This window comes from Castanea sativa, chromosome 11, assembly GCF_040712315.1.
Source record: "Castanea sativa cultivar Marrone di Chiusa Pesio chromosome 11, ASM4071231v1".
Classification (NCBI taxonomy): Eukaryota; Viridiplantae; Streptophyta; class Magnoliopsida; order Fagales; family Fagaceae; genus Castanea; species Castanea sativa.
The window spans coordinates 68,886,258-68,914,176 of NC_134023.1; the positions used below are offsets into that span (position 1 = coordinate 68,886,258).

At 31.3% G+C, this 27,919-nt stretch overlaps 1 protein-coding gene across 1 annotated transcript; it reads left to right on the forward strand.

Annotated features, from left to right (window-relative positions):
- The first annotated feature begins 18,830 nt into the window (after positions 1-18,830).
- LOC142614708 (uncharacterized) lies at positions 18,831-26,163 on the forward strand. The gene is made up of 7 exons (XM_075787264.1): positions 18,831-19,269; positions 20,132-20,311; positions 21,159-21,251; positions 21,346-21,414; positions 23,443-23,649; positions 25,520-25,645; positions 25,983-26,163. Exons 1-7 carry the CDS (start codon positions 18,994-18,996, stop codon positions 26,130-26,132), a joined length of 1,101 nt encoding a protein of 366 aa, XP_075643379.1. The 5' UTR covers positions 18,831-18,993; the 3' UTR covers positions 26,133-26,163.
- Positions 26,164-27,919: the final 1,756 nt, after the last annotated feature.

A 27,919-nucleotide genomic window follows, 5' to 3' on the forward strand; every position in this document is an offset into this window, starting at 1 on the left:
TTTTAACCAACAGTCTTTCCAGAATTATGCCTTGACCTTTGTAGTGAATCTCCGAGTTCTCTTGGAACGGTTCGAGGAGGAACTCACCCTCGGCTGTATCCTCGGACCCTCGGCATATGGGCCGACTCACAGTACTAACAAACTCCTAGCTTATGAACAGATCGGCCCTCCTTGCTAGAGCCCAAAGGCCCACATGCCTACTTGGGTCGTTTTACTCCCCACAAAAACCATGGACAACAAAAAGTCACAACATTTCCAAATTAGCTTACTCCCCACCACAATCTATAATTAATTTATTTTTTAAAAGGCCCATGTGTGAGGTAATAGGCTAATTTGGAAATGTTATGAAATTTTTGTGAATTCTTGTAGAGTTGTACAAAATTCCACCAAATTATTGTGAAAAAAAAATATGAAAAAAAATACTTGTGGATGATACTGCTCTTTTAGTATTTCACTGACCTTGTAAGAGTTCTTTTAAGCTTTAGAATTTTTATGCTTTTTTTTTGTAATGACTAATCAAGGCATGGTATGAGTCATTCTTTTTCATATCCATATTGTACAACAATATTAATATGTACTTATAACAAGTGCCTTTTCTTTTCTTTTTTTTTTAAAAGGGGCCGCATCGGGAGTGACCTCCAAGGTTATGGCAAGGAAGGTGATGGATATCACTAGGACACTCATTTTCCTACCATTCATGGGAAAAGTAGATTCCCGTCTAAACCTTTGTCTCAAAAATGGGCAAAAAGTTGAGGGGCAGTTCCTGAAGGATGTCTTCTCATTCAAGTGGGAAAGCACGTATAAGCATAGTTTTAAAAACCTGACCAGCCGGTCCAACCAGTTCAACCGGGAACCGGCCTTCAATTCGGTCCAATTATGGCATAAAACCGAAAAATGGCCTAAAAATCGGCTAATTCAACTTGAGAACCAAAAACCAGCATGGTCAAACCGGTTACTAACCGGATTGTCCTTTCCCACCTAAAACTACGTCGTTTAAGTGTTTAACCCTAAAAACTAACCCTAATACTCTCATCTGATCTCAGTTCTTCTCACTTCTCAGTCTCACTCTCAGTGTTCTCTTCTCTTACGCCTCTCAACTCTCAAGTCTCACCATTGCACACCTCGGCCTCTCTGCCTCGCCCTCTCACGCAAGTCACGCCTCTCTGCCTCACCCTCTCACGCCGCTCACTCTCTCTTCCTCCACGCACGCACGCCACACCAACAATCACGCCCTCAAGCATAACGGCGCCAACGTCTTCTTGCTCTGCCCACGATCATCTCTTCGCCCGATCAAGGTATTATTTTATTCCCTTTATTTTCTTTTCTTTTTTCACTTCAATTTCTCATTTCCATGCTTCAATTGTGCATGAAGTGCTGGGTTTAAGCTCAATTTACAGGAGAAATTTCAATTGAAACCCCGTGCTTCAATTCTCTTTATTGTTTGCAGGAGAATTTTCTGAACCTTAAAGCCAAAGGTTGCAATTTACTTGGTATGGTTGTGATCGTGCTCTGCCCTCTTTGTTGTTTTTTCCTTCTCGCTCTCGCCCTCTGAAGTGCTTTGCTCTCTGCTTCTCGACTTCATCAAGTAACCTTCTTTTCTTTTGATTTTGATTTTGATCATTTCTTTTCTCGATTCTGTTTTTTTTTTTTTTTTTTCATTTCTCTCATCTTCATCTCAAATTCTCCATTCATGTTCTCAGCTTCATTTCAAGTTCTCTGTTTCGTGACTTCACTGGTAAGTGGTAACTTCTATCTTTCAATTACTAGTTTACAAAGTATGTTAAGGATTTTGTGGATGTTGTGGATTTGATTTACAAAGTATTATTGTTTGTGAAATATTGTTTACAGAGTATTATACTATTGTTTGTGTATGTTGTGTTGATGAATTTATTTGTTGATAAAATGGTTGTTGCTAGTCTGAAATTGTTGACGTCAAGTGAAATGGAGTCTGCCTCTGTACCATCTAATGACCATGCTTCTACAACCGGGTCTAATGCTAATTCTTCATCTATGAGAGCGAAATGTGATCCCGCATGGGATCATATAACTGAAGAGTTGAAAGACGGAAAAAAGTAGTTATAAATGTATACATTGTGGGAAAAGTTATAAAAGAGGGGGCATCAATAGGATGAAAAAACATCTAGCTGGAATTAAAGGTGATGTGGCTGCATGTATGGGTGTACCTTATGATGTTAGGTTTCAAATGGCTGAGAATTTAAAGGAAATTTCTAAATCTAAAGAACAAACAAAAAAAGATCAATAAGCATCTAATTATTCGCCATTAGAGGACTCACCAGAATTTGAAGATGTCCAAGAAATTACTCCTAGAGGTAGGGGTTTAGGTAGGGGAAATAGAAGTGGTCTTAGTAGTTTTCCACCAAGATCCAATCTTGGCAAGAGAAAGGTTGGTGACATTGGTAATTACTTCTCTCCTAGAACAACACTAGGAGCTCAACTTTCTATTAAAAGTGTGTTTGTTGGCAAAGAAAAGAGGTGGAGGGTTGATATGGCTGTAGCAAGATGGATGTATGATGCTTGCATTCCAATTAATGCTGTGAATTCTAGTTATTATCAACCTATGTTTAATATTGTAGTTTCTTATGGTCCTAGATATAGAGGCCCAAATTAGCATGCCCTTCGAGTGCCTTTGTTGAAAGAAGCAAAAAGAGAAGTCCAATTAATTGTTGATTCTTATCGTTCATATTGGACTGACACTGGTTGTACAATAATGGTTGATGGGTGGACTGATACTAAGCATAGAACATTGATTAATTTCCTTATCTATTGTCCTAAAGGAATTATTTTTATACGTTCTATTGATGTTTCTAACTTGGTTAAGGGTGCTATTAATTTGAGTAATTTGTTTAATGAAATTGCTAATTGGGTTGGTCCTGCAAATATAGTACATTTGGTCACTAACAATGCTGCAAATTATGTAGTTGGTGAAAGAATTTTGTGTGAAAAATATAGGACCATTAGTTGGTCACCTTGTGCAGCACATTGTCTAAACCTTATTTTTTAGGAGATTAGAAAGATGGATCATGTAGCTAAACTTGCAAAGCTTGCATCCAAGATCACAGTGTTCATCTATAATCATGTGGCTTTGCAAGCTTGGTTGAGGACTAGAAAAAATTGGACGGAAATTGTGCATCCAGGGCCAACTAGGTTTGCTACTACTTTCATTGCCTTAGGGAGTCTCAAAGAACATAAGCATGACTTACAAGCATTGGTGATTAGCAAATTTTATGTTGAATCAAGATATGCAAAGGATAAGAAAGCAAAGGTAATGGTGAAAATCATTCTTGACAATCAATTTTGGAATGATTGTCATGTAATTGTGTATATTATGTCACCATTGATTCGTTTATTACGCATTGTTGATTCTGATGAAAAACCAACTATGGGTTATGCATATGAAGGCATGTATAGAGTAATTGATGGAGTCAAAAAAAAAAAATTCAAAGACAAGAAGAGACTATGGGAGCCTTATGTTAATATTATCAAGAATCATTGGGATAATCGATTCTATAGAAATATTTATGCTACTGCTTATTGGTCGAATCCTGCATTCCAATATGACTCATCCACTCTTAATAAGAGGCTTCACAATCTGTTGTGACAAATGTTATTGAATCAAAAGTTTCAGTTGGTGGAGGAATTAAGGCTATTTCTAAAGCGTGAACAAACTTTTGAAACCCAATTTACTCAAAAATTAGCCAAGACGTCTCAGCCAGGTAAGATATTATTTGCTTTAGCTAATAATAAAATGAAAATATGTTTTAAAGATCATAGCTCTTTTTTATATTTTTGGGATAAGTATAGTTGTGTTTATTGATTCATTGTATCTTTGTTTTGTGTTGTATATGGAACTTAGATGAGTGGTGGAAGTTTTTTGGATCTTGTACTCCAAACTTACAAAAGTTTGCAATTTGGATCCTTAGCCAAACAGCTGCATCTTCGAGATGCGAGTGGAATTGGAGTAATTTTGAACAAATACATACCAAAAAAAAAAAATAGATTGGAGCATCAATGACTTAATAATCTTGTGTATGTTCATTATAATTACCGATTGAAAGAAGGGTATATATTATATAATCTCTTTGTTTCAATGTTTTTGTGGGGAAATATGAGTGATTCACTGATTTGGTCAAGTGGGTTCTTTGTGATTGTGAAATATAAGTGATTTGGTTATCAATTATTCATTATGTTCATCTTATGATATAGAGTCAAAAGGAAGAAGTTCAATTTTGATCCTATTGATTATGCAAGTATCGATAAAACTGAATTTAGGGTAGTGGAAGATGAGGAACCTCCATTTCTGGATCATGAGGAGATAGAGAACGCATTATATGAAGAGGGAGCCTATCCAATCGAAGAAGGGTCTTCTAGCCATGTACAAAGAGGTTAGCTTATAACAATTCTTTGCCTAGTTACATATTTTAATTAGACTATTTATAATTTATGAGAAATGATTATTACAATCGTTATTTCATTTATTGTTCTTTGGTTTTGGAATTTGTATAGATATGAACAATGAAGTGATTGAGGATGATGATGACATCAATTTAGAATCATTTGATGATGAAGATGATGCTCCTCCCAGATTTAATGATAAAAATCATCCTATTCATGTTGAAGATGAAGAAGATGAGAACGAGGATGAGGATGATGATAATGATGCTAGTGGTGGAGCATTTGGTTCACATGATGATATTGATTTCAATTTTCTTCATAACAAATGAGGCTTGGGTCTTAAAACTTAGTAGTTGTTTGTTTGAAACTTTAAAACTTATTTGTTATTTGGATGTAAATGTAATGACTAATGAACTTATTTATTTGGTTTTGTTGAAAGTTTATTATGTTAAGGATAATTGTTTTGTAATGTTATTATGTTAAATTCTTTAAAAAATGTTATATACTTATATACTTGTATTTTTTTTTTAAAGGAAACATATTTATTACTATTGGTTTGTTAATATTAGTATATTAAAAAATTATTACTCGCGAATTACTCGTGAAAACCAGCTGTCATAACTCTTCGCATTCCAGTCATGTGCTCTGCACGTGGCTTACTTCGTAGGATAGCTTCTCGCGAATCTTCTCGCAAAATCCACTTGGTCTTCAATAAAAGCTTGAGTCTTCACACTCTCTCTTACACACAACCCATACAATGAAATCCCACATAGAATACAAGGTAAACATGATTGAATATAATTACAATTAAATTTAGCACGGAATTAAACCCAACGCAAAATAGCTGTAAATAACAACTTTACAATTTCAAATGCTTTCTTTTACATCTCAGGTTGAGTATGAAGAGTAGTTAAGTGCTATTCTTCGACACCAAGATTTGGAAGTTTAATTTCGTCTTCTTGTTGGCTCCCATGGTGGTCTACCAAGCTTGGTGTATAGTGGAGGCAGCCCATGTTCCTGCAAACTCACATAAGTGCACGGAAAAAATCAAAGGCGATTAGTGCACTGGATAGGGACTTTTCACAGCACTTCTCACAAAAAGTGAAAACATAATGGTGATAATTTTGTCCACATGATAAGGACAAAACACATGGGAGAGTCTAACGGTTATGTATCACACATCAAAGTCTCCGAGAAAGTTCATGTGCACACAGCTTTGATATATATTATGGTTTGTGTATAAAACAAATTGTGATTAATTTGTGGAAATTGCCTTATCTGTAGTAGAATTTCAAAGTTTGAGGCAGACATATTACTATGTTACAAGGCACATTCACTTAGTAGTGGATATAAATAGGAGCATCTCCAAAAATGATGAATGAATATTTTTCACACAAAATATATACATACATACACACACACACACACACATATATATATATATATACACACACAAACCTAGGTATTCTCATAAACTGATCTATTTCAAACCAAGAGGTTGAAGACACCAATGGAAGGCTGAATGAGCTACCAATAATATCAATTTGACCCAATTCATGGAAAATTAAAAATGTAGAAAATGCCTAGAGATTCTCATATGCTAATTCATTTCAAACCAAGACACCAATGGAACCATGGATGAGATACCAATAATATTAATTTTACCCAATTCACGAAATAAAAAAAATAAAAAAAAAAGATGTAGAAGAAGTTAGGCGAAAATGGGCAAATGCCCATTTCACACAAAAAAAAAGGGCAAATGCCTCTTTTCCTAAACTAATTAGGGAAATGCCCCTCTCTTGAAACTCGATTTTGAAAAAATCGAGTTAAAAAAAAATTTCTAGAGCCCTATAGCGACATTTTAAGGAGCCTATAATGACGTTTTAAGGACCTATAGTGTTGTTTTGTAACTCGAAAATTGAGTTGCGTGCAAGTTTTTCTTTTATTTTTACCTATAACTCAACTTCATGAAGCTTGAGTTACAAAACGCCGCTATAGGTCACTAAAAAGGTCATTATAGGCTTCTTAAAACGTCATTATATGGCTTAACTAGATTTTGAGAAAATCAAGTTTCAAAATAGGGGTATTTTCCTAATTAGTTTGGGAAATGGGACAACATGTTGATTTTTTTTCGATAAAAGGGCAAAGGCCCACTTTGGCAAAAATACTTATGCATGGAATGATAAAAACTTGAAAGAGGCAACAAGAAATCATCACTAAACTCCTAACACTACAAAAAAGCCAACCTTTCATCATTGTATTCTCATTCATTCACTGGACCACTTTCTCATGGTCTATTACATATCACATGTTTGGTTATATTTTTAGATTGATCCTCCACTTGAGGCAGTTTTTACTTTTTACTTTCTATGCAAAGTGCCCACCCAAGGCAAATTATTGTTTCAAATTTAAAGTCATGTGAAGATTATGTGTGATTGATTTGTGTACGTGATTTTTATGGATAATAATGGAGCAAGAATTATTTAGAGGAAGCATGATGGTAGGGGATTAATAGTGGTGTTTTCCACAAATATGGAATGAAGATGTCGGTTTGGTGGTGGTCTAGGATGTTACAGTGGACAGGTTGATGATATTTTTCTTTCTTTCTTTGTATGATGTTTTGTTATCCTTAGTGGTGATAAATGTTCACCTCAATTTGTGGTTCTCTTTTGCCACACTTCTCTAGAGAGTAGGGATTCCATCAGAGGGTTGAAGAGACATATGATTGAGAACAATCTAGACAGGGAACCACAGTTAATGGAATAAAATTCTTAAAATCTTATTCATTTATTTTGAAATAAAATGATTGAATTTTGTTACATTATCAATATATATTCTCACTAAAATGATAATAGCTAATGTTTATATATATCTTGATATGGCAAAATACAATCAATGCCTTCTATATATATTTTATGTTTTTGTTTTTGTTTTTGAGATAAAAAGAATTCTAATCTAATTTAAGTGTATATGGGTGTGAATCTCTCTTTTAAAAACTTGAACCCCGGTCTTATCCCTCACACCCCACAAGCACTTATACTTTTGCAATGATCATCGCGCCAAAGATGCAAGATAGTAATGCACTCAATAATTAAAGGCGCCACTCATGTGTAACTTTTCAAGTTAATTTGTACTTAATATTTTAGGTTCTTAAAAGTAATGCCACTATAAAATTCTTAATACCATATGTATCCATTTTGAAATGAATGGATGGTATTTTACTACATCCTCAATAATTTAATTATTTATTAAATATTGAAAACCCATAATATATGAATCAAATTCCAATAAATGCATTTCAAAATATATGAATCAAATTATAAGAACTTCACGGTGGAATTTCCCTAAAACCCTATAGTTTTTTAATCCCTATAAATCTACTTGTGCTAGCTTTCAGCTTATGGATGCATGATTTATATTTTCTTATATCTTTCACTAGTTGCCAAGAATTTTATAGTTGTGTCTTGATCTAATAAATTCCATAAAGAGAATTTAGCTAGGTTCAAATCCTCTCTGCACTTGCAAGCTTGCTTTCATTAGTTAACCTATGAAATTGTGTTAGTTTTTTCTAATGTAAGCAGGATTTGTTCTTTTGGTTGCATTCTATATTTCCAATTCTAATTTTAGCTTTTTTCTTTAAAAATAAAATTATCATGTTTGTTGGACTTGCGTTCCCAATGGAAAACCCCAATAATGGTCAGTTACATTATTCTGAGCATCAAAATATTGTATAATTTTGCATTCATCGATCAGGGTCCTGTTAACTTTTAGATTTTTTTTTTTTTTAATAATTCGATTAGATACAAATATACAATAAGAGAGGGAGATTTGAATTTTCAACTCTGAAAATTTTCAACGGAAATACTATTAAGTACCTGTTGAACGACAAAGCTCTCAACCTATTTATGTTTACTTGCTACAGTACTTGAACTTTTTGTTTTTCTTTTGAAGGAGGGAATGGCCTCATTAAATAGAATAAGGTGTTACAACATTGGAAGTTCTAACATTAAACATCCATTCCCTATATGAATTAAGTTCCTCGAAAACTTTTAGTCACATGTAGTAACTTCTAAATGATAATAGAAGCTTCTCGTGGACCACTTATTTCTCTTTTTCCGCGATTTGTATGTAGGGCTTTATATATGCTGATTGATTATTTGTGGACTATATTCTATTCGGATCCTAATTCCTAAATATTGAGAGCTTTATTTAATTAAAATAAATAAATAAATATTGAGAGCTTCTATTAACTAGTGCCTCAATACTTTATTGAATGATTTTTGTTATTCTTTTTTCAATATATATATGAGATTAGGGTTTTTATTAACATATGCTTTAAGTGAACAAATTAAAGCACGCTTAACCATACTGTTTCTTGTTAATAGCATTGTAATTCAATAGGATAACCTAATCTCTTTTATAATTAAGAGAGATAGATTTTGTCATCCAAATGATAAATCACTTCTTTTTTCTTTCTAATTTTCTTGGACTAGCACCAATACCTCAACTCAATAACATATTCATTAGCTTCGTTAAATTCACTTATCAATAATTTTACCGACACATCTTCGACAACAATAGAGGCAGGGTTGGATCTATCTGTTGGTGATTTTAGCAATTTTACCTTAAAAAAAACCCCAAACACTTTAAATAGTTTGAATCACATCTAATTTATGAACTAAACTATTCGATTATTTTATCAAATTCCATTTCCTGCTATGAATGTCATCAAAACTAGTCTTTCCAACACAATGGAAGAATTTTTTTTTTTTTTATAGACGCTTTGATATTATTTATTGAAAGTGATATTACTACGATATTTTAATACAAATTTAATCATAAATAATTTTGAATATTTAAAAAATACTAAGTTATCTTTTCAAAAATAATTGTAGTCTAATGTATTAAAAAAATTATATTTTTTTCTTTATTGACGATTTGTTAATACAAAAATGGATGTTTATTTAGGTGGAGTTTGGATAGGCGTTTCTGCGTCCGCGTTTTTTTTTTTTTTTTTTCCCTCCAGCCGCAAGTGTTGACCCAATTTTCTGTGAACAGTGCATTCATGCACTGTTTACGGACCCACAAATTTCACTTTTCAGCAACTTTTTCATTAAAAATGGGTCCCGCGGTACTATTCACACATTTTAAAATTATTTTGCTACAGTGTTTTCAGTTTTCAGTTTTCAGCAATAAGTTCTATCCAAACAGACCCTTAGTGTCTCATAATTTTTTTTTTTTTTAATTTTAGCCCCACTAACTTGAAGTTTTAGCTCTGCCCCTTATTAGAGGTGCCACTTGCCCTCAAATTAATAGGTACACACAATCCCCCTTTGAATTGGTCGGTTGCCAAAGACTCCAAACCAATGTCTCTTTGACAAGCGTCAGGTGGAGTACGAAGATGCTTACGAGAGACAAAAGGACATCCACTGAGAAAAGATAAAAGGCCTCTCTTTTAAAGTGTGTATTGGTTTGAAGTGTCACACAACCATTAGTTTTGTGCATGCAGGTGTTTGTCTCTGCAATGTGGTCAAAAATGTCTACATCAAGGTTGTCATATCTTTTGTGATGAGTGATAGAAAAAGACAACCATTGGTTTTGTTCATGTGTTTGTCTCTGCAATGTGGTCAAAAATGTTTACATCAAGGTTTTCATATCTTTTGTCACGAGTGATGGAAAAAGACACGTGTCTGGTTCACAATATGTCCTTCAGAAGCATTAAGACACCCATTGACTGATTTTGCCATTTTGATGTGAAGTATGAAGCAACGTGTCATATTTAGGGCATTCACATCAACCGTTGTAAAATAGCATTAGGATCATATTCCCCATCAACTCCAAAAAACATCACATTAGCTTATTAATTTATTGTCAAAAATGCAATTTTTTTTTTTTTTTGAGAAATGTCAAAAATGCAATTTTATTATTGTATTTGTGCAAATATACACAAGCATTATCGTTGTGCATTTCAACTTTTTTTATTTTTTTGCTTTTTTTTATGGTGTATTTGATTAGGGTGAAAACAAAGTGGATGGAAAATAGGAAAAGAAAAAGAGGATGAAAAATATTGTTTTCTACTGTTTGATTAAGGAAGGAAAATAGGGGAGACAGAAAATAGAAGAGAAAGTTTTCCCTCCTAAGCCCACTTTTATCCTCCCAAATTGGGAGGAAAATGAGGAGGAAAAAATTATGAGAAATCCATTTTACGCAAATACCCTCTCACCTACCATTCACATATTATGTAATAAGGGTATAATAGTCAATTTATATAAATTACATTTTCCATCATTTCCTTTTTCTCTCCAACCAAACAAAAAAGTTTTTCACCCTTCCACTTTTCTACCCCTCCAACCGTTTACACAAGAGGGAAAACCAAATCTTTTCTATCCTCCAAATTTTCCATCCTCCCACTAATTTTTTATCCTCCCATTTTTCCACTCCTCCAACCAAACTGACTCTTAATGATAAAGGAAGAAAATGAATGGAAGTTGTAATGTGTGAAGATAAAGAAATAATTTTTAAAAATAAGAAAATTTGATATTTTGATAAAATATAGTTTAGAATAGATAACCTGATGTTGGTGTTTTGAAAAATGGTTAGGTAAAATAGAAAAAATAATTTTTTATGCTAAAATAGACATAAATTTTTGTACGAACTGATGTAAATGATTTTAAGCTATGTCTTCTAGGGAAAGAAATGAGAAAAGAAAATACCAAGGGAAAGGAAAGACAAAGGAAAGGGAAAAAGAAAATATCTTCCTCTATGTGTTTTTGGATGTAGGAAGGGGAAAAAAATAAACAAATTATTTCCTTTCTTTGATTTTCAAAGAGAATGGAAAGAGAAATAACAGTTTTTTATTTTATACCCTTGAATATGACCTCTAGTGTAAATCAACAAATGTCAAGAAAATAAATTATTGAACACAAAACTTAATAGATTTTCTGGTAAAATATAAGAAATTAAGGAATTAACATTCAAAAAATTAAGGAGTATTCCAGGTATTTGTGGATCCATTCCAAACCAAAATTGATGAGTGTCCACCCAAGGAAAATTATTATTACAAATTTAAAAGCATTTGAGGATTATTTGTGTTTCTATTTGTTTATGTTATTTTTTCGATATTTATTGAGCAACAATCTTATAAGAGGAAGCTTGTTGAGATGGGATTGATACTAATATATTCCTCAAATGGGAGATGAAGATGTTGGTTTGGGGCTATAGGCTAAGGTGTAGCAAGTTAAAAAACTAAAAAAATATATCATGAATTCAAAAATATTAAGTATGCAACAATCTATACCATTATGCTGCGTTTTTTTTTTTTTTTTTTTGAATTATTGCTGTATTGCTATTTAAATTTTTAATTTTACTCACATATACCTAAAGGGCATATATTAATAAACCATTTTAAGAAATTTTGTATGGAAAAATAAAAAAAGTTACTAACTGTTTTTTATAGACACTAATCTATATCTATATATATATATATATATATATAATAGGTAAAACTGGGAGAAAATCCATTTAAATTTCAAATTAAAATTCAATTAGAGTCTAATTTTGCGATACGTGTCTCATCAAATCTAAGTTTTTAAATTTTTGTGCCAAGTGAGTTAATTCAATGTAAAATTTGGATTTCAATTAAAGTTTGATTTTGCGACATCTGTCCTATTTAATCTAAGGTTTTTAATTTTTGTGAAAAATGAGTTAATTTAGTGTAAAAAATAAGGAGTCCAATATAATTAAACCATAAAAAACATCATTTTTGAATGATTTTAATTTTGCGCTACGTGTCTCATCAAATCTAAGTTTTTAAATTTTTGTGTTAAGTGGGTTAATTCAATGTAAAAATTAGATTTCAATTAAAGTTTGATTTTGCGACATATGTCCTATTTAATCTAAGGAGTCCGATATAATTAAACCATAAAAAACATCATTTTTGAATGATTTTATATTTATGAGCCTTTTTTTTATAGAATTAAAAAAAAATCAAGTTTATAAGTCATATATAAAAGGTTTTACAATTGAAGTCCAATTTTAAGTTATGTGTCCTAAATTATTTATTTTTTAGAGAGGATTTTATTTCTTAATTTTGGAATCAAATATGTGACTATATCATAAATCTCCATTTAAGTGAGTTATTGTATACAAAAACCAAAGAGTCTATAATTAATGATCATAAAAATATTTTTAAAATGGACAATTTACATTTTTTACCTAATAATATTCTTACAAGACTTTTTAAAGAGTTAAAAAATATATATAAGAATGACTATCAATAATATTTAAATTATACATATAAAAATTATACTATTTATTTTAATGTGTATTTTTTAAGTATATTTATGCATATTCGTGTTACAAGCAAGCTAGTGTACTAGATAAAATTGCCTAACGAGAGAGAGAGATGTGAAAGTAAACGTAACAACTGAGGAATTATGTAATTAATTAACCAATGATTCAGAGAGAGAATATGACTGATGGAGACCCTATGTCACTCATCCCCTGACACAAAAGTTTAAGCAGTAACATTCTCCCACCAATAATAGATAAAGATGTTAAAAAGACAAAAGTTGTATGTATTTTTCCCCAAAGATAATAGAAAAGGATTTTAAATAATGTAGCATATATACCTAACAATTTGGAAAGGTGTGAAAGGACTGTCATGGAGACCTTATGCCACACATTCCCGGGCACAAAAGTTTAAGTAGTATAATATTATTTTATGATTTTCTTTTATATAAGGAGAATTAAAATTTGAATCTTCTTTTTATAAATTATTGAAAAAAATAGAAAAATGATACCGTATTAGAGAAAAACCCTAATTTTTTGTTATCATTTTCCATTTTCACTTTATTATCTTCCTTTATCACCCGCATAGTAATTTTTTTATGAACTATAAAATATTAGTTCACAAATAAAGTGCTCTTTTTTTTGTTTTGTTAAGTTTACTTTTTCAAGAAAATAAGCTATTCCAAACATGCAAATATACATCAAATGGTAAAACATGTGGAAACTGCTAGAGCATTTTTAACTTGCTTTCATAAGAGAAGTGAATGAACACCTTATGGCAAGCCAAACCCAATTGCTACCATTAATTTCAGCAATAATACGAAGATAAAAAAATTTCAGCTTCACTAAATAATTATAAGAAATAAGATTTTGTTGATGAATGTCCTTACTCCTTAGAATACAAATTAAGATGTATTTAATACTTCATTATATTGTTTTTTTTATCAATTCAAAAAAATCAAATTGTGAACAAATATTAATTTGAAAAAAAAGCATACACACAATCATAGTAAATTTTATGCATGAAAAAAAATGAATTATATTGACAATTTTTCTTCTTTTTTAAAAAAGAAGCACACAACTTATAATTGAATATTTTTTATTTTTTATTTTTTATAATGTACTCTCAGAACATTAATAATATTGTTAGAAATTATTGCATAAACACTGCTAGCATTACATGTAAATAGAACCATGCATGAAAGTGAGAGATGGCAATAATATAGAAAGGTGACATGACATGAGACCTAAAATTGAGTGTCTGAACTCTGAAATGGAAAGGATGAGGACCCATTTTACAATTTCCACGGGACAATATTTTCGATTTGCCACATAAGAGGTATTATGTAACTAACCAATTGATAGAGAGATGACTGATTCTACAAATATAGTGGTGTTTGTTTGATTCCACAAATTTGTTGTAATTTAAAGTTAGCGGAAGTACATTCATACAAATAAGAAAATAAAACTACATAAATCAATAATATTTAATCAACTCACCTCAAAGCCTACGTCCGTAGGTAATGCTAATCAAAATACATTATTAGCAATATGTATTATATTCACACTCAACCAAATCTTGTTAACCAAACTCACATACTATATAAACAACACTTAAGCTGTTAAGCGAGAGGTGGTACCGATGGCAAACAGTCAATGTAATTCAGTCAATTTTTTTTTTTTTACATCCTTAAGCGAGAGGTGGTGCCTTGTGTTCTCGATACATGTAACATAACAATTACGACATGTGAGTTTAGATGTGTTCTGCTTCATGTAGTGAAAAACAAGATTCTTCACCAAAGGTTCTTTTTTTTTTTTTTTAAGAAAATTCTTCTCCAAACGTGGGAGGGTTAATTTAACACCTCCAAAGTTCTTAAAATAACCATATTATAAAGTTCTTAAAATCTTAATTGGTTATGGTTATTTTATTAAAATATTCATTTCTTTTTGCTTCTAGTATTCCTTCCAATGAATAAAGTAGTTGACTATTTAATACTAATTAAAGGCTTCCTTTCCTATCAAAAAAAAAAAAAAGGCTTCCTTATATATGGACAGAAAATTAAAGGATGAATAGAGCATAACTAAAATATCATCATGTGATGAATTCTCTTACACAATTGGAGACAGGTTGGGATAACACCAGAAAAAGTAGAAATTTTAAGGTTCTTGGTTGATGAAGAAATGCAGAAGAAAGTAAAAGCAATGCCCAAAAACCCAATTTAATATTATATACATTTTCACTTTCTCCTTCAATTTCATATTCTATACATTTTCTTGCAGCTATCAATCTGAAAGGCTGAAAGATTGTAGTAATTGGTTTAGTAGATGCAAAATGCATCCTAAGGTTTTCTACATGATATTAGTTACAATAAAAAAGTCTGACAAGCTGTAGATTTTCTACTTCAGTATTTTTCTTCTCTTTTTTTTTCTTTTTTTTGGTAATGCGTGGATTTGGCCATGGCATATATACCATTGGATCTTTGTACTCTTTGCTGGCAATAAATTAAATGGTAAAAAATAACTTACCCCTTTGTCCTTTCACCATGTTACAATTTTGTCTACAATTTTTTATTGTTATATTTGATACTTAAAGTTTGGATTAAAATAAAAAAGGTTAGACTAGGTTCCATCCATATGAAATGCATTTTGCATATTCATTAGACAAACAAACTAAAAATAAATCCTCCCTTATGATTAATTATTGTATTAATTATAAATCCTCCCTCCCTCATTGTATTACTTATAGTATTATCAAAAATAAATAAAACTGCTCCCTTATGATTTTGATTCAATCATCATTTTGCCCTACGATATTTTTTAATAGTTACACTTTGATTACCTTTGAGATAAGATGAAAATGTTAGGTATACTTTGGACAGAACCTAATGGTTTCATTTTAGTCGAAACCTTAGAACATATGTAACAAGAAAAAGTTTATCAATAAAAAATGTAACAATAATAGGTTTAAGAGACTATATTGTAATAGTGTCAAAAATCACAATGACTTTTCTTATTGTTCTTTAATTCTTTCAAATAATTATAAATATTTTTACCTTTTTTTAACACTGGAACTACATAGTAGTGGCCTTGATTCTATGTTAGAATTAAGGATCAATTTTTTTATATACAAATATATAAAATTATATAAGGCATTTCCTTTATTTAAGTAGTCCCAGGAATGTTGTACATGTAATGTTTGTATAGTATAAGTAAAGTAAAATGGACCTAAAGCCTGTTGGGCTTGTACATTTTCAAAAATATAACACTCCTAGTGGGACAAAGACTACAAATTTTTTTTTTTTTTTTTTGGAGAAAGATTACAACTCAAATAATAAAAACTAAAAAAAGTTACTCCAGAAAATCACTCCTACATTCACAATGAAAAACCATCAACAACTACATTAATGCTATTCGTAATTGTGATTTTTTTTTTCTGAATCAAAATTGTGCATTACAAGTAACACAATATAAGGATATGTATAGGAATGCATGTCCCTATGTTTAGTTGATAACTGTAAACCCATTGTGTGTTCATTAAGTTAGTTGGTAACAGTAAAATCACAGTAATTCATCATAATATGTGTTCATTTTAAATTGAATCTATTTACTCTGTATCTAAAAATAAATAGATATCAGAAAACAACAAGTTTCAAAAGATATTATTTCATTATCATTTATATGTTGAAAACTTCTTTTTATATTGTATATATTTTGAAATTTTTATACAAAAGAATATTTGGTAAGTTTGTGTATATATGTTTCCAAATTACATGTCATGTGTGATTCATACGCCTTGTGATAATTATATGAGATTTACTTGGAGAAGAATCTGGAAGCTAAGAGTATGTTTGGTAACTATTTTTTCCCCTTATTTTCTATTCCAAAAAAATTTCTATTTTTGAAACTAAAAAACTTGTTTGGCAACCTAAAATGGACAGAAAACAAAAATTGTTTTCAAAACTCAATTTGCGAAAAAAAACTGAAAATATGCGAAAGCTATTTTCACTTTCTAATTTTCAAAAATCAATAAAAATGCGCATTTAATTTAATGAATCTATCTCATTTAATGAATTAGCATTAAAATTCAAATCCTAGTAACAACATATTATAGTATTTCTATTTTTTTATTCAAAAAACTATTTTTTTAATTTCAACTAACCAAATCTGTTTTTGATTTCAAAACTATAAGATAATTTTTTTTTTTTATATTCCCAAAAATAAGTTTTTGAAAATAGAAAACAAAAACTGTTACCAAACATAACCTAAATGTCCCCCCAAAGTTTGCAGCTTTCTATGGCAGCATGCTCAAATATCTCCCATACTAGAGATAATTTATACTGGCGTAAGATAAAGGTTGAGCCAGGATGTGAGCTATGCTAATCAACAGCCTAAATCTGTTGATCACTTGTTCTGGGAATGCCCTTTTGCAAGGAACATATGGGCTCTATGCCAAGGGAGAATCCAGAAATGCTCCAATGAGGCCCAAAATTTCTTTATGAAAGACTCCCTCAAGTTGAGTTGGAATGTTGGGCTGTGACATCTTGGGCAATATGAAATGCTCGGAATAAGTACTTACTTTGAGCGGTTTCAAACCCACCCTAGAGCCATTCTAGATGGCACCCTTGGGGTTCGTTTGGGATCCGCTTATTTAGCTGAAATTGAAAACTTTTAAACTGAAATTGAAAACTTTTTATTAAAAGTACCGTAGATAAAGATAAAAATCAGCTGAAATAGTACAGTGAAACTCATGAATATGACCAAAAAGTGTAGTGTGATTCATGAATAATAGCAAAAATAAGCTGAATAGTAAAATAAATTAGCAAATTTAATTTTTGCCAGACATAGGCTAGGTTTCCTGGAGGAGTATTAGAGACCCATGGCAGCACAGAGGAGCTCTTGACAATGCTTAAAGCTTCAGTTTCTGCTTTTCTGTTGTACGGGTGCTTGTAGTCCTTTTGGTTTGCTTTTGTTTCCCTGGGCAGCTCTGGTCAAGGGGTCTTACTTTGTATACTTCTTTTTATCAATAAAGTTTGTATCTTTCACCTTAAAATAAAAACAATTTGCTAATAGTTTATGAGGTAGATTGTGATTATAATTACATGTGATCGAAAAATATTGAAAATTGAATGGCATAATTAATAATAAAAAAATCAAAGATCAAAAATTACTTATAACTTATTATATATATCATCACTTTACGCATGAGGATTATAATATAACTTGTTTAAGTATCATCTATAAATATGCTTACACTAACAATAATATAAATGTTTTAACAAAAATGAGTGGGCCAAGTGATATTTTTCCTACAATCTGCTTATAAATATAATTTTTTTTATTTAAAAACATACATAAATATAATTATTAAAAAATAAAACTCAAAAGTTTGGCCCACCTGTCTACCTGTCTACAAATGGCTCTGCCACCATCCAAATACTACCAAATCATGTAGCACAAAACATTCTACAAAGCTATAATCTACTTATTTATAAGTATATCTTCATTTACCACCATATATTCTAACATGTAAACTGATTCCATATTCTAAGAAATTATTGCATCACAATGCATGATACACAATATGCCTTTGCTTTGGCTTACTTTCAGTGCTCCAATATGCTGACACAATGTGAAGATATATGAATTAGCATTACATGCACAAAGAGTTAGATCAGTTGGCAATATCGTGGCAAAATTTGCCAAATAGTATGTTTTAGAAAAATTTTAAGAAAACAACACATGAAAGAAGTTATTTAGTTAGTTAGACTGTTTTTGGAAGTCGACTTTGGCAAACTCAAATTTGGGCTAGAAATCGAGTTTGACAAACTCGACTTCCAAGCAAGACCAAGCAGGATGCATCAATATTGCTTGGAAGTCAAGTTTGTCAAACTCAACTTCCAGCCCAAAATCAAGTTTGCCAAACTCAACTTTCCAAAACAATTTAACTAACTAAAAAACTTCAAACATATATTATTCACCCAATTTTTTCTCTAAAAAAGTACTATTAAGCAAATTTTGCCGCAATATCGCAGAAAAGATGACATGACTTCATCAAGATGAGACATAAAGAGGACGAGACCCACTCAGCAAATTCCACATGCAATATGTTCCTACGAGAGAATTGAATCACACAATGTTACAAAACAACAATTATTAAACAGTGAAATCGTACTAAAAATGGACCCCAATTTACCTCAATAAAAAAAGCTAACATAATTCAATCCCACAACACACTCCCGCCATCACAGTCACTCAGAATAGTATCTTGTTTTTTTTAATTATTGTGACGAAATGAAGCTACTTCCGGTGATCGATCTGACTGCATATCTGGCTGTGATGGACAAATTGGTCGGCGAGCCATCAAAGCTAAAAGAGCAGCTGGGAACTGAACTGACTGAATTGTGTAAGCAGTTGGCTCAGGTTCTGAGTGAAGCGGGGGCGGTGGTGGTGAAGGACCCAAGGTGTTCTGCGGAGGAGAACGAGCAGTTCATCGAGATGATGGAGCGATACTTTGAGAGTCCCGTGGAATACAAGCGCCCCCAGGAGCGACCAAGCTTGCATTATCAGGTTTGGCTTGGTTTGTTAAAATCAACCACGATCAATGCAACAAACACAATGTTGTCTTTTTTGAGAACAACTAAAGTTAATCATATAATTCATTGGTCAATGCATCCATGCAATTGAATATAGTTGGGGAACCTAATTAAAGTAAAATAGTTGAAGAATCATACCTAAGTTTCTCAACTTAAACATGTGAAGAAAGTGAATAGATTCATAATTCTGGTCGATTTCAATATACCATGGATTTTAAGTGAAGTTCTATGACATGTCTTTGTTTTAAACCCCCCTTCCTTCTCCATTGTGTGTGATTGTTTCTCAAAAAAAGAAAATAGTTGTTTTAAATGTTTCTTGGACTTAAACCTATGTGTTTGGCAAAACTCCATACTAAGTCAAAGCAAACTAAACCTGCTCAAGGTGGTGGAGAGAGCGATCGATGCCAATCAAGCAGCAATAGTTACCAGCATCAATGCAATCGATTACTATTAGGGTGGTTAGGTATGGTCGGAGGAGTTAGTATGGGGATGAGGAGGGCACCAGACCTTAGATCAGTGTACAAGAAAACTATTAGACCTTATATCTGTGGATGAAACAGTTAATACAGCTCAAATATACTTTTGTTTAGTGTTAAATGAGGAAATTAAAATCATATAAAATTTGACTTCTTTCATTCTTCCAATCAATCAGGTGGTTGACTAAACAGTAATTGAAGGTTTACATAATTTACAGAGAAAATAAAAGGATAAATGAAGCACAATTACCATCAATGTTTGAGTTGTTGTTGTCACCAATTTAACATGTGAGTTTGTATGGATTTATCACAATATATAGATATATTGAAAAGAATTTATGTCACAAATGGGGATAACAGGTTGGAATAACACCAGAGAAAGTGGAAGTTCCAAGGGCCATGGTTGATGAAAAACTGCAAGAGAAAGTAAGAGCTATGTGTATGTCCAAAGAGTCCCAACCAGCCACTCTCGTAGGACCAGATCTCAAGTGGCGTTACATGTGGAGCGTGGGTCCTCGTCCTTCAAAAACCCAATTTAAGGTCTCACATTTTTTTCCTTCTCCTTCAATTTCATATGATCTAACTGATTATTTTCTTTTAATTGAACTTATATAGATATACAATTTCATATTATACATATTGAACGACCTAGATTAGTATGTTATGAATAAAATCTATTGGAAATGAATAAAATCTATTTCTCGATAAAGAATTTATTTTATAGTGTCACGTCTGATATTAGATATACCTTTAGATTTGTAGTAATGTTATAAGTACAAACTATTTTACAACATTTTTACAAACTATTTTTGCAACCAACTTTTTATTGGTTTTCATCTAAACTTACTATTAATATCACTTTTGAGTAATGCTATAGCAACAAACTATTTTACAATTTTATAATATTTTTATGTTGATGTAGCCAACCTCTTATTAGTTTTCATCTTTTTTTTTTTTTGAAAAATAATTATAGCATACTGCTAGCCCCACAGCTCAAACCATTTCTCCCTAGACCTCTAAGCACTTTATACACAGGAAAGTGTCAATTCAGCTACAAGGCCTTCGGCTATTAGTTTTCATCTAAACCCACCATTAATATCATATTTTCATTTACCAAAAATCAATCATCACATCAGCAGTTTGTATAATTTTTTATAAAATAATTTGTATCTCTAATATTATTCATCACTTTTTCATTTACCAATAATCACTCGTCACATCTGCAATTTGTAAATTTTTTTGTATAAAAGTTAGTATCTCTAGCATTTTTCTTGTAGTATTAAATCTAAACCAAGAAATAAATTCATTTTAAATAAAGAGCATCATTTTGAAACTAAAACTTTGTTGCGTTATTTTCCGTCTTTTGAATTCCATCTCTCTTGTGCAGGAACTCAATGCAGCCCCGGTCATACCTGAAGGTTTTCCTGGATGGGTTGAAACCATGAATTCATGGGGATATAAAATGATGGCTGCAACAGAAGTAACCCATTATCTAGCGTGGTTTAGCTCACTTGTATTAATGCTTATTGTGCATGTTGTTTAATGTTATTGTGTACCCAAAATTTTTTGTTCAGGTTGTAGCCGAAATGTTAGCAATTGGGTATGGCTTGCCAAAGGATGCATTCACTTCTCTTATGAAGCAGGTTTCGTACTCAACAGTTCAGCTTGTTTTATACTCGTGTCTACTTGTTGGGTTTGGCCTATTTTGGCTTTTTAATTCATGTAGAGCTTTTTAAATACTCAATTTCACTAAATACAATGTTCGTGTGTTGCCTTTTTTTTTTTTTTTATTTTTTTGGGGAAAAAAAAGGTAACACACACTGTTAGTGTGTATCACTTTTTTTTTTTTTTTTTTTTAAGTTAATAAAAGCAACACACACGATTAGTCCCTAAATTATAACTTAGAAGCAAATTTATTCTCTGAAACTTAAAGTAACCATTTTCAGTCCCTTAAATGATGTAGTCAAACTGAATTCTAATATATTTTCACTCCATTAGCCACTTTTAGTCACATTAGTAACTAAAATTGACTACTTCAAAGCTTTTAGGGACTAAAAAGTGATCATTTTAAGTTTGTTAGGAAATAAAAACTTGCACTAAAATGTGATCATTTTGAGTTGAGTTTAACATCAATTGCAAGGAAAGCACAAACTACCCCAAGCGATGAAACCCAAAGTAGGACACCCCTACCTTGATTTGCTAGTGATTTCTAACCACGGGCCTCCATCCACCAAGCAGTGTCACCACCAACCTAAAACCCCAAATCACCAATTACGGCCACATCATATTCATTCATATTTGTTAAAAGTATATGATTAAATTATTAAATTTATCATATCCTAATAGTTTAAATTTTTAGAATAATTGATAATTTAACACATATTAGTCCACTCTCATCTCGTCAAGTTTCCTCTTATATGCTTCTTGCTCCATTATTATCCAATAAATTCCCGTAAACACATAAATCACACATCATCCCAAGTAATTTCAAAATTGTATTAATTTTTTACTTTGAATTTATTTTCTTAATTGTTGGAAAGTTGGCTGAAAAAAATTAAGCATAAAAAAAAAATTAAAAAAAAAAAAAGCGAGACTTACCTAAACAAAGAAACGAAAAAAATATAAAAAGTTTTTTTTTTTTTAACTATTCCAAACTCGCACATAATAGTAACACAATATAGTCCACATCATAGAAGGTTATGTGTCATGCTTCATACTTGTGGGGTTTGTGATTTATGGACAAACCATACCGGACTTTTTTGCATTTTCCCTAAAAGCATAGTGCAAAATTGCTTCAAATCTGGATATAAAGCAACAAAAGAGGATTTTTGAAAGCTGCATAATTGTCCATATTTGTGATGAAAATGAGATGACCGTGTATTATATATTTCAGACAATGTGACAACTTTTGTTTTTTTTATTTGAACAACTTGATTAGGTGCTCTAGTGAATAGTCCTTTATGGAGGGATAAGATATGCAGTGTGCATCTTGCCTACTAGCCTTCCCAGTATGATCAAGAAGACAAAATTTTAATAATTTTTTAAATAATTAATGATGTAATTTATTGTGATTGATGCATAATAACAATAACCTTAATAATAGATTCGTGTCAAAGTGATAATTCTTTAATCACAACTTATCAAATTGAAGTAATTATACAATATTCTGGAAGTCTAATAATGTCATAGTACTCCTTCACAACTAATAGTAGATCTTATTAATTAAATTTATAATGGGATTTATAATTCATATGAGGAAAGGGAATACGACATTATTGTACTCCTAGAAGATTGAATTAAACAATAAACCTAGGGATAATAAAATTTCACAACATTCCCAAATTAGCTTACTCCCCACCATAATCTATATATTTATTTTTTTAAATGGTCCATATGTGAGGTAGTAGACTAATTTAGAAATACTATGAAATTGTTGTGAATTCTTGTAGGGTCATCTCATGTAACAAATTATGAGGCAAAATTGTGTCAGATATTGCTCTTTTAGTATTTCACTAACCTTGTAAAAGTTCTTTCAAGCTTTCGAATTTTTTTTTTTTTTTGTTGTAATGACTAAGCAAGGCATTGTATGAGTCATATTCTTTTTCATATCCATATTGTGCAATAATATTAATATGTACTTATAACAAGTGCCTTTTCTTTTAAAAATACAGGGGCCGCATCTTCTTGGTCCAACAGGGAGTGACCTCCAAAGTTATGGCCAGGAAGGTGCTGTGCTTGCAGGATATCACTTTGACACTCATTTTCTCACCATTCATGGAAAAAGTAGATTCCCTGGTCTAAACCTTTGGCTCAAAAATGGGCAAAAAGTTGAGGGGGCAATTCCTGAAGGATGTCTTCTCGTTCAAGCAGGAAAGCAGGTATGAGTAGTAATGGGGTGATGTTTGGTGTTCATGGTTGCATATTATGAGTTAGTTTGCTACACAAAACTTCTGACTTAATTATAAAAGCAATTAAGAGAATCAAATCAGTGTACAATATGTTATGAAAAATGTTAAAATTATTATCAATTTTATTATTATTTTTTTTTAAGATTACAAACCTATTTGTCAATGAATGTGATTAGTACCATATTAATAACCTAGTGAATAAATTTCTGAATTACTCTTTTGTTTTCTATTTAAAAGAGACATCTATAAACTCAAAATCTCAAGTTTGGAAATCAAACAATTGAATATGTTTCACAAGTGTAAATTGGTATTGATGAATTTGTAGGTACAATTCTCAATGTTTTGATTCTAATACAATAGAATAATCCTTTGATTCGATCTACTTAAAAAAATCTTCAATTCAAGTATAGCATCGATGTAGTCTTGACTTGAACACATGATGCCCTCCACTTGGATTGGAAAGTGGATTAAAAGCTCTTTGGAATGAAATTTTGATAAATCACTGATTGTGTGCTTGTTAGAGATTTCTTGTTCTTCACGTTCTTCGTATGTTCTTTGAATGTTCTTGATCTTTGAAGATTCATGGTGAAAGTTTTTTGAGGGATTTATGGCTTGAATCCGATGAAGTTTCGATGGATCAAAGTCTTTGAAGTTTTTTAGAGGCTTTGAAGCTTGATTCCAGTAAAGTTTTGAGACTTGTAAGAATGATTTGGATGAATGTTCTTCGAATGTTCTTCTTCTTCAAAAATTTGTAGTGAAAGTTTTTTAGGGCTTTGGAGGCTTGGATCTGTAGAGCTTCACTAATTTGTAGTCTCTTGGTGTTTATAGAGGCTTTTGAGTTTGATTCCAATGAACTTTAAGATCTAGAAGGATGACTTGAATGATTTTCCTTTGAATGTTCTTCATCTTCGAAGGCGAAGTTCTTAAAGTTCTTGGGGGCTTTGGAGATTGATCCGATAGAGTTTCGAGACTTCTGAATGTGTATGAATCCCTCCCCCCTCCCCCCCTCCCATAAGACTGAGGAGGGTCTCTATTTATAGGAGTCTTGGGGAGTTATGATCATAAGTGATTGGCTATGAGCAATGACACTAGTCATAATTTAAATGGATGGACTTTATGTTTTATTTTCCAAGGGACACATGGCATTGTGTGATTAGCTAAAGTGTTTTAATTTAAAATAACACATAGCAGCTTTTAATTAGACTGCTTATGTCTTTTACAATTAACACATGTTGACCTGATAGGCTCTTGGGTATTTTTTATAATTTTTGTTTAGAAACACTTGGAATATTTCTATTGGCCTCTGAATAATGACAATGGAACCCACTAAGTAGCATAGGCATCTTGTCATTGACCGTTTTAAATGTACTACATGAATTTAGTGGTTTAACGTGGTAATTTGTGATTGATAGAAAATTTCACTCTCTACAACATTAATTTATAGAGTTTATGTAACAAAATTTATAAAAATCGTAACATCACTTCTTCACTTAAATAGGACATTGTGGAGTTACATCCATGTCGGATGTCCTTATGATGGTAGGGAGCTAACTGATAATTGGCAAATTTTCTTTGGGCTTCCTATTACTTAGCTTATGTACATTAAAAAAATATGTTCTCTTTTAATTATACAAATAGCAGAAAATATGTTGTTTTTGTTATGATATATTTCAAGTATAAGACAAATACTCTGGTTTTCAATTTTAACCTGAATCTGAAGTCTTTGGATAAGGATTCAATCAAGTTCTCAAGTAATGCGGCTGGCTAGCTATAGCCTATAGTAATGCATTCTTAATTTGTACATTAACTTTATCCCATTTGCACTGCTTTTATGTGCTAGATGGAATATTTGACTGCTGGAGACTGCATGGCTGGCCTGCATGAAGTAATTGTCACTGACAAGACTATTGAAGCAATCAAACAAGCAAAGGAACAAAATCGCAGCCTATGGAGAGTCTCCTCAACTGTAAGTGATCTCAACCAATCATTACCATATAGTTCTTTTTATTAAAATTATGATTTCAAATAGAATAGAATAACGGAAAAAAAATTCATGTATCTGAAAGAAATACATTACTATTAGGTATGATTATATAGCCAATCATAATATTATAAAACTAGGTATGATTTTTATTGTTGTTATCATTGTCAATGTAAATGAATTTTTACTACAACAAACAAGACCTACAGGAAAAATTTTATCACGAAATGTCTTTATTTCGTCACCTAAGACATATGGTGACGAAACACCATTCATCCCGTATTTTTGACATCTTCTTTTGTTTCATTTGTGTCATTTGTAGTTCTTTGCCCACATAGCATCAGATGCTGTGTTGAAGCCCTTGGGCCACTTTGCAGAATCACCACTTGCCAGCAACTATCCACCAGTTTATGCAGGAGAGCTTATGGAACAGGAGCTTACCTTTCTCAATCTGAAAGGAAACGAAGCATGATAGCTTCTATCAATCTGCATTATATATGTTACAATAAAGAAGGCTGACGAGCTCTTCATTTTCTTCTTTTTTTTGTGTGGGGGGTTGTGGATGTATGTTTAAATTTACTGTACCTAATGTACTTCTTCTTCTTCTTTTTTGCTGAATTACTGTACCTAATGTACTTGGTTATTGCCTTTGGATCTTTGTAATCTTTGTTGAAAATAAATTATGGGGTAGATTATAATTTACCCATTTATGGTTTGATAATATTATAATTTAGTCTCAAAAAAAATTTGTTATTTTTGTTTTCTAACGTTTGGATTAAAATACTGTTGAGTTTTTTTTTTTTTTTTTTTGAATAATTTGATAGTTATAATAAGAGATAGAGGATTTGAAGTCTGGATATCTTGGAAAGACTAAAAAGTACTAACTAGTTGAACTATAAGCCTCTTAATTCCATTCAAATTAGCAATATATATTTTGCACTTTTTAGAGAAATAAATTACCCTTTAGTGGTTTGATCCAATCACAATTTAGTCCCACAAGTTTTTTTAATTTATTACATTTTAATTACCTAAGGTTTGGAATAAGATGAAATCGTTAAGATTTCTTTGGACGGAACCCTAACAATCGATCTCATATTTTTTTAGTCCAAACTTTGAATGTCAAATGTAACAATTGAACTAAATTGTGATGACTTGATAATTATAACAGTTTCTTGATACTTCTACCCTCCTTTTTCTTTTTCCTTTTTTTTTCTTTTTTTCTTTTTTTGCTTTTTACCTATAATATCTTCTCTTAATTAGGCAAGTATTTATTGAGTAATCCCCAATCAATTCAACATAATTGGAAGTGAGATGACCTTTGGGTCTATGAACTTGTCCAAAAACGTGACCTAAAATCAATAGATAAAATCATTGTTAACACATTTCAACAAGTCTGGCAAAGAAAACAAGAAGAGATTCATACCGGGCAGAGAAAAGAAAGAAAATTCACGGTTTATAAATCTATAAAGTGTTAAAGAGTTATAAATTTATTTAATCAAAATCAGAAGAAACAGATTGTATTTCGATTACATGTTTTGATTTCCACGTAAAAATGACTTTATAATCAACATTTTTTAAATCAATTTTTTATATATGAGGAGGGGGAAATTACAAATTAGAGCATTTATGCTTTTATATTAAATATAAAAATAAAAAATTTAAATCATGTTTTTCACTTGTTGTCTATTGTAGAGGAATTCCCCTTTTTTTTTCTTTAGTTCAAATTGGAAAAAAAAAATTCCGCTATGCACATTACGCTCTCAATGATTTTTGCATTTTAAGGAACACACCTTACAACAAATGCTTATGCCTTATTTTTTGCGTTTCATTTAGTAAAAGAACCACAAATGACAAAAAGGTTATAAATGCTCGGCTGGTAACAATGTTATTTTGTCCATTGAAATTTGTTATAAATCATTGTTCCATTCCATTTGATTGAAATTCAACAAACCATTATATATTTTCTTACAAGGCTGAGTTCTCATTCCATTTCTCCTATAAATCACTGTTCCATTACATTTGAGTGATATTCAACAAACCATTATATATTTTCTTACAAGGCTGAGTTTTCATTCCATTTCTCCTATAAATCACAGTTCCATTACATTTTATTGCAATCCAACAAGCCATTATATATTTTCCTGCAAGGCTGAGTTTTCATTCCATTTCTCCTATATATCACTTTTCCATTCCTATTGATTGGAATTCAACAAACCATTATATTTTTTCCTGAAAGGCTGAGTTTTCTTTAGTTCTCAA

What these genes read in the sequence shown, in the direction of transcription:
- LOC142614708 (XM_075787264.1), top strand. Translation starts at nt 18,994, where the DNA reads ATGAAGCTACTTCCGGTGATCGATCTGACTGCATATCTGGCTGTGATG. An exon ending in TCGTTCAAGCAGGAAAGCAG is followed by an intron (nt 23,650 to 25,519) that starts GTATGAGTAGTA and finishes TTTATGTGCTAG; the next exon opens with ATGGAATATTTGACTGCTGG. An exon ending in TATGGAGAGTCTCCTCAACT is followed by an intron (nt 25,646 to 25,982) that starts GTAAGTGATCTC and finishes TGTCATTTGTAG; the next exon opens with TTCTTTGCCCACATAGCATC.